The 7,824-nt window shown below is 48.9% G+C and overlaps 1 protein-coding gene across 1 annotated transcript in view; it reads left to right on the plus strand.

Annotated features, from left to right (window-relative positions):
• The window catches only part of AAK1 (AP2 associated kinase 1), a 54,464-nt gene that overhangs the window by 21,556 nt on the left and 25,084 nt on the right, over positions 1-7,824 (plus strand). Inside the window, 4 exon segments of the mRNA XM_010012771.1 lie at positions 2,712-2,941; positions 3,571-3,728; positions 4,135-4,251; positions 5,787-5,882. Coding sequence (XP_010011073.1) covers positions 2,712-2,941; positions 3,571-3,728; positions 4,135-4,251; positions 5,787-5,882 — 601 coding nt within the window.

Here is a 7,824-nt window from a genome sequence, read left to right on the forward strand (position 1 = left end):
AGAGCAGCTTCCAGTGTCTGAAGGGGCTACAAGGATGCTGGAGAGGGACCTTCATCAGGGACTGGAGTGACAGGACAAGGGGTGATGGGTTTAAATAGGGGACAGGGAAGATTTAGGTTAGATCTGAGGCAGAAGTTGTTCCCTGTGAGGGTGCTGAGGCGCTGGCACAGGGTGCCCAGAGAAGCTGTGGCTGCCCCATCCCTGGCAGTGTTCAAGGCCAGGTTGGACACAGGGGCTTGGAGCAACCTGCTCTAGTGGAAGGTGTCCCTGCCCGGGGCAGGGGTTGGAGCTGGATGATCTTAAGGTCCTTTCCAACCCAGACCAGTCTGGGATTCTGTGTTGCATCTTGTTTGGAAGTCTTCCATGTCGTATTCAGGGCTCTGATGCAGAGGGAGGTGCAACAGCCTTTCCTGGTTGTTTCTGGCACTGGGATAACTTTGTTCTAAAATGAATGCTGTGGAAAGCAGACTTTTCAAAACACCTCTCAAAATCCAAAATGAAAGAAAGAAATCATCCATTTCAATCAGCTGAACGTGCATCCAAAATAAATGCTCTTTACTTAATGGAAAATCTGTGTGCTCCAGGGAAGTAGCTGCCCGCAGTGGTGAAGGCAGGATGCTGTGCCAGAGGGCAGGATCCCCGCTGCCAAAGTGTCTCTTCGGTGCATATGGGAGGAAGCTGGGCCTTTTGCTTTCATTCCTGCACAATCCCAGGTTTTGGAAGTGCAAAGGGATGGCCCTAACTCTAGTTGTGTGCTGGAAAGAAAGCACGTGCAGGCTCCAGCAGTGGGAAGCTGCCTGTTGCAGTGCTTGTAGCAGAGCAAGCAACTGCTAATGAACCACTTCAGGTACTCAGAGCTTGAGGCCGAACTAAGTCAGTCTGTGCTTGCTTGTGCATAACTTGCCAGTTATCCAGGACCTGATGAATCTCGAGTATGTTCCCTTTGAAGTGACATCAGGAATTAATTTGACTAATAAACTCCATAAGGCAGTGCTGGGGAGGCAGCATTTTACCCTCTGACGTGTCTCAGGGCTCTGTCACATTCACCCCTTTGTTTTACATCAGTTCTAAGTGCAAAGCTGGTGCTTAGGGGAGGTGACAGCCTTGGAACTGTCGTGTTCCTGGGCTTGTCGCTGTTCTGAACGACCTGGGGCAAGTCAGTTTATTGAAGGTGGTGGGAGATTTTCAGTGCATGCAGACAGGTTTTGGATGAGGCCCATTATTATCCTGGTCCTTTTAGAGGGGAAATGCTTGAAACGTAATAATGAAAAGCATCTCTAAAGGGCTTTGCTGTGATTCACCAGCACAAAAACCAGCCTTAATTTTATTAAAGGAGCTAGATGGAAAATTAACCTTATCCCCCTGGAAGGCTGCTCTGAATGGATGCATCTGGACCCTTGTCCACTCCTGCAGCAGTCAGGAGGGAAAAGCAGTGATGGGCTCATTTAAGAAGTGGTAGTGAACCATGGTCTCTGCAGAGCAGAGCCTTTGAGCAGAAGATAGCAAGCCAGGACCCATCAGAACCTTTTCACATTGTGAGGCTTCAGCTTCATCAGCTCTGCATTCATTTCTGTGGTGGTTTTTGGCACTGCCCTTTGATTTCTCAGCACCAAATGTACTGTTCTGCAGTGACCTGTATAGGGAGATGTAAGGTGGGTGCATCAGGAGCAGGCAGGTCAGTTTGCTTCTCAGTGAACTGGACAAGATGCCAGCTGAAAAGCAAGGCAGCTAACCACTTACTTGCCTTGCCCCACTGTGGTTAAGTACCCTGCTGGGATATAACTCCTTCTCATTGCCCTTTTAGGTATTCCCAAGTATTTCCTCTGTCTTCCCTGGTTGAATATGGTCAGGGAGGATACGGGGTGAGGAGCAGGGAGTGCCCAGGCAATGGAGGTGATGTGCACAGCTCTTTGCATTCCAGGTTTCCTCCTTGAAATCCAGCCTTGACATCTCACTGCAGAGTCTGAAAAGTCACATAGTTGTAAGTGATGCTGTTGTTTATCACTGCAAAACAGTATTTCAAGTACTTAAGGGTATGTGAGTTTAACACAAGACTGAGGTCATGGAAGAAGATCAGTGTGAGGAAAGCCCTTGGAGTTTCCGAAGGGTTTGCAGCTGGTTCTCTTGACTTAAAAATACCCAAACCAAACGTGCCTGGGTTTCTCCTCCATGTTTTGATGACACATGTTGCTCCTGTGGTCCTTGGGGGTTTTTTCCCCCTAAAAGAAAGCTTCTTGCACAAGATTTCTGCAGAAAACCTCTATCCCCTTTAGGGATTTGCCCCCAGTCACACATTATCTGCTGGAAGAAGCGCTGCTCTTCACCTTGTCCTCGCTCCTTGTGTCCCTACAACAGGACCACTGCACACTCTGAACTGATGTTTTGTTACCTCTGCCCTGGATCTCAGCCTCTTCATCCATGTGCAAGCTCCTGAGAGCAGCCAGTCTTTAACAACAAGCTCTTAACAGAGGTTTTGCCTCCAGAAGCTGTTCCATACAAAGGGGAAGAAGCCTCTGCTTGTGCAGTCGTAGTGATACTGGAATTCTGTGGATCACTGAATTCCTCCTTGCCCCCAATTCTTTAGTGTGTTTGTTCCCCTCCAGACTATTCCCAGTCCATGACTTGAAGGTGGGATCCTTCAGCACGGAGCGGTGTCTTCACCGTGCCTGCTCTTCGTGAGCAGGGACCTACAACTTTCCTTTCTCTCCTAGATGCAGGCACAAATGAGGCCACAGCAAAAACCTCAGACGACGCCCCCTCCAGCAGTGCAGGGTCAGAAGCTGGGCTCTCTCACCCCTCCATCCTCCCCCAAGACCCAGCGTGCAGGACACAGGAGGATCCTGAGCGACGTGACCCACAGCGCGGTGTTCGGGGTTCCAGCCAGCAAGTCCACCCAGCTCCTGCAGGCAGCTGCTGCTGAGGCCAGTCTCAACAAGTCCAAGTAGGTGGTTGGTCACTTGGTGTCAAAGGGTGTGGAGGGAAGGGGGGAGATGAGGTTCTTGAGGTTCCCTAGGCAAAAAGATGAAGGTAGGCAGCAAACTCTTGAGGTCTAAATGAGTCTTTGCCTTCTGAAGACCAGAAGTTTAGGGCTTGGCAGAAAGTGGCTGAAAAGCTTCCCCAAGGGCAGAAGTCCTCTTAAGTGCTTCCATGCTTCCTAAAAGCTAAGCAGACAGGGCCTTTCTGTGGGTTATAGAAGCTAATGTTGTTTCAGCTCTTCCACCAGTAGCCCTGGTGCATGCTTCACACTTGCTGCTTAGCATCAGCACTCCCCTGGGCTACTCACTAGCCCAGTCTGAGTGTCTACAGGCAGGAAGCCTCCACGCAGGCATTGCAGGGAGTTGTTTCAGATGGGTTTGATCCTTGTTTTAATCCCCAACTCGAGCATGCACAACCACATGCAGAGTAGGTGAGGGTAGCTGGTCCCAGGTGCCTGAGCATGCAAGTACAATAACTTGTGATTTAAGTAGGAAGTAACTATAATGCAGTAGCTTGGACCAGCAGATAGTGCTGGCCAGAGGGTTTCAGATGGGTTATTAATGACTGTTGTTTGGTTGGGATGATCACATCCAGATCTGCTTCCACCACACCCTCGGGTTCCCCAAGGACCTCCCAGCAGAATGTCTATAACCCGCCCGATGTCTCCACGTGGAATCCATTTGATGATGATAACTTCTCCAAACTCACAGCTGAGGAGCTGCTGAACAAGGACTTTGCAAAGCTGGGTGATGGTAGGTTCATGGAGATGGTTTTCTACCAGCCTGCTCTCAGAACAGAAGGTGGTATGGAATGATGATGCTTTTGGTCAGATGCTGCTGGGGAGTTCCCACATTATCATGGTCCTCTGTGCCTGTAAGAGCTAAATCCTTCCAGTTGCCCTTCTCAGTCCCTGTCCTCTTTGCTGAGCCATTGCAATTAAATGAGCATGATCCTCAAAGGGAGAGGTACTAACCACTTCCAAAGCAGCCTTGATCAGTTGGTGTAGAAGCTACAGCTTAAACCCTGCTTAATTTGTGAGTTGGGATTTGCAGGGAGGGTCTTACAGTCACATACTAAAAAAGCATCATGAAATATTTAGGGAAGGAACCAACCTTCAGAATGGAAGTTTTTCCCCTAAATGTGCATCTGGCATTTCAGGGAAAGCTCCAGAAAAGATGGGCAGTTCCACAGAGAACTTGATTCCAGGTTTCCAGCCAGCTTCATCTGCAGCCCAGCAGGATGCATTTGGTGGCTCTTCCTTCACTGCTGGATCAGGTGAGTGTGTGGATGTGTCTTAGAGGGCAATGCCCTGCAGAAGCACTGCAGCAAAAAGGCAACTTTTTGTCATAGCCTCTTTGAAAGGATGCTAAACCTGATAGAAATTGGGCTGGGCCTTGGCTTTTGGAGCTGTGGGACAGGGTTGGTGGTTCAGTGAAGAGGGGAAGGTGGGAATGGGGTGTGTGCTTGTCACAGTTGGGTAGCAGAGAGAGGAGGCACTGTCTGCAGGCAGAGGTGAGGCTTTTGGTGAGGGAAGAAACCCAGTGAGCCCCTTAAGTTCACAAGAAAACATCTTAATGTGTTGGAGCTCCATGCAGCTCATGATTAGAAGTATTAAAAGTTATTAATTAGAAGTCAAATATGGAGTGTGCAATAAGGGAATTGGACTCAGAGCCATAAGTCAGCCATGCTGGAAGGTGTTCCTTGCCTGCAGCTCTTTGGTTGTATGAAGGAGGAGAGGACCAGGGATGATAATGTCTCTGCTGCAGGAGGGGGAGAACTGCAGAGCAGGAAAAGTCCTCAGGGCCGAGCACAGTGGGTGTCATAACTGACATGTTAAATGATGAAGGCAGGTTTTGCCCTGGCTCTGCTGTCTGGGTCCAGAGCCCACAAGTCCTTGGCTGGTCTAAGAGGCTTTTATGCAGAGGCCTCTGCATGTGTGACCTCATGTGGTGTCTCCTTTGGTGCCAAGGTTTTGCCCCTTCAATGCTGTGAAAAGCTCAGTGGGTGCTGCTCGTGTCTAGTTGTTCAGCATCACTTCTCACTGAGTGCAGCACAGACCTGCCAAGCACACTATTGGAAACCTGCTTCCAGGAGCCCTGAAGAAGTGACAAATCCATTTGTGCTTATTTCTATTTATAAAAGGAGATTTAGAGGAGCTTATAACTGAGCTCGGTGGTGCTGGCTCTTACCTGAGAATTAAGGAGTTGAAGTCCGTGACGCAGGAGTGCCCTGGGGGGCTGCTTCCATCAGCCTTTGTGGGGTGATGTTGAGTTGCAGCAGCTCCAGATTCAGCTGTAAGGTACCTTCTGCAGAGCCTGAGAAGCATCTGCATGTTCTGGGCTTTCTGGATGCTTTAACATGTTTGATTCTGTTAGTAGTTCTCTCATAAGAAGGTGTCTTGGAAGGGCACTTCTAGCCCTTCTCTTTCTCTTTGCTCATAGATACAGCTTGTCTGGTGCAAGGTGCTGTATGTTGCTGACAAAGAGGCCCAGCATGGGGGCTGGCTGCTGTGTGGCCTTTTGTGAAGGCATTTCACCTTTTGTACTGCTGTAAAGTGAGAGAGTAGTACTTCCCTTTCAAGGAGCGTTTAGAGGTCTGTGAGTTCAGTTGGTTTGGAGAGCTACACAGTAATAGCTGGTTGGGCTTGTTGGGTTTTCTCCTCTTTCTTTCTTTTCACTGGCAGCACAGACTGGTTCTGAGTGTGTGTGTGTTGTCAGGCCACAGCTTGGACCTTGACACTGAGATTTAGCTCAATGCTTTCTGCTTTTTTCTCTTTGTTTCACTCTGCCTTGTCTCTTCCTGGGTACCAGCTGAAAAAACGAAAGACATTCTGAGTTTGGACACTACCCCTCCTCTTCTGACTGTGCCTGATCCTTTCATTCCTCTCCCATTATCCGACACACCAGGTAACTGGAACTGACTTTATGGAGGGGGGCAGATTTGTGGTCTTTGTTTTGTGTGCTTAATCTGCTGCTGTTTCTAGGCCCACTTGAAATCCTGGGCCTCAGCCAGTTAGTGCTGGGCATTGACAAGCTGGAGGGCTTTCAGCAGCGTGGTGGTGGTGGGAGCAGCGCAGAGCCCTTCGTTTTCATGGCAGATTGGAGGGTTATCACCTTGTTTCTAATGCCAACAGCGTTGGTGTCTTGAAAGGTTCAGTATTCAAAGCCAAAAATAATGCCTGGGTATTTGCCTGTTCTGACCAAAGCTGTGTTCAAATCAGGCTCTGGTTTGGAAAGGGTAGTTTTTATTATTACTCTTTCTCTCCCAATAAGAGTCAGTGTTTCTTTGGCTTCCAGGGTCTCTTGCAAATGCACAAGTTTAACAGGGAACATCTCCTGATTTGGCAAAATCCTCTAGTGCAGTTGGTAGCTATTTCCATGTACTTTGCAGTGCTGCTCCAGAGCCTTTCCTATGCGCGTGTTTCTGCCAACACTTTTTAGCACAAGATTATGTAAGTGCCTTGGAGCTTATTTGCAGCTCAGTGGGGTTTGGAATATGGGAATGTTGGGGTTTCCTTGGAGTTTCTCCTCTGAATGTATGTGGTGGGTCCCTTGTTGGCAGCTAAGCCCCAGAGGACAAGTGCTGGTTACAGCTCTTGCCCTTGTCCTTAGCTCAAGCTGGTGGCTTGATGGTGGAGGACACCAGCTTTCAAGCTGTGCTGGTAAAGATGGCATCTCTCCGTGAAAAGTTAAGCAATTCAGGGTTAAAAAAAGAATTCTCTGTTTCTTTCCATAACTGTGTGGAACTTGCTTCCTTCTGGTGGATGCTCAAAGAGCACGAGAAACGTGGTTTGCTTCAAAAGGGATTTTACTCAGAAATGCAGCAGTTTGAGAGAAGAAACAGAACTTACAGCACTCGACCAGCCCATCTCCAATCTGAAACAAGCAGATAGGTGCCTGCATGTTCTTTTTCCTCCCCCCCAAATGCTATCGAAGTGTTGGTTCTCCTGACATGAAGTCTGTCAGCTCAGGCTGCTATTTAATTCTCTGCCAGCCTGCTCAATGCAGACAGATGCACACTGAGATGGTGGTTTTCCTTAGTGCCTGTTGCATTTTGGTACAGCACAACCACACGGAGCAGCAGTTGGACCCTCAGGCAGCAGGAGCTCTGAAGTTCTTCACAGCATGGGCAGTTCCTCTGCAGTGGCTTCTTTCAACCCTGCCCTTGGGTGCAAATAACCAGTCTGCAGGTTTTGTGGTGCCAGGTTGCTCATCCCACAAACCTGCCCCTGACCAGTTGTGGATCTTTGTAGGCAGGTGCTAAACCTCTTTTTGTCTCTCTGCCTGCAAGTGGCTGCTCCTGCTGAGTTCAGTGGATCTCATTCCGTGGGGGTGAAGCTGGGCATGTAGGAGATGTGGTTTTGTTGGCTTCCTGCAGGCTCCTGCAAAGGCATCTCTGATTTATATATAAAACTTGAGGCCAGGAGCTCCTAAATGTTTTCAAGGACCACAGATACAGACTTCTCCTTCACTTTGAAAGCTGAGAGGGGTGGTCTGTGCTTGTGAAGTCAACATGGAGGAATTCTGGATGTGGGGTTTCAATCTACGTGTCTGTCACACAGAGCAGAGTCATCTTTGTTCTTCTGTGTCTACATTAGCTGTGCAGAAGCATCCCCACAGCAAGCACAGAGGTCTTGGAGGACTTGCATGTGAAAGGCATTCTTTTAGGTGTCCCCCTTGGGGCAGTAGAGCTGGGGTTGACTTCAGTCTCTTGGTATAGCAGCATCTCCCGTTGCACGGTTCCAGGATGCCTTAGTCTTGTGCAGAAGCAGCTCAATTTCTTTGCAGGTTTGCTAAATCCTAGAATCCCAGCCTGGTTTGGGTTGGAAAGGACCTTACAGCTCATCTA

The sequence above is a fragment of the Nestor notabilis genome, unplaced genomic scaffold, assembly GCF_000696875.1.
Source record: "Nestor notabilis isolate BGI_N333 unplaced genomic scaffold, ASM69687v1 scaffold970, whole genome shotgun sequence".
Classification (NCBI taxonomy): Eukaryota; Metazoa; Chordata; class Aves; order Psittaciformes; family Psittacidae; genus Nestor; species Nestor notabilis.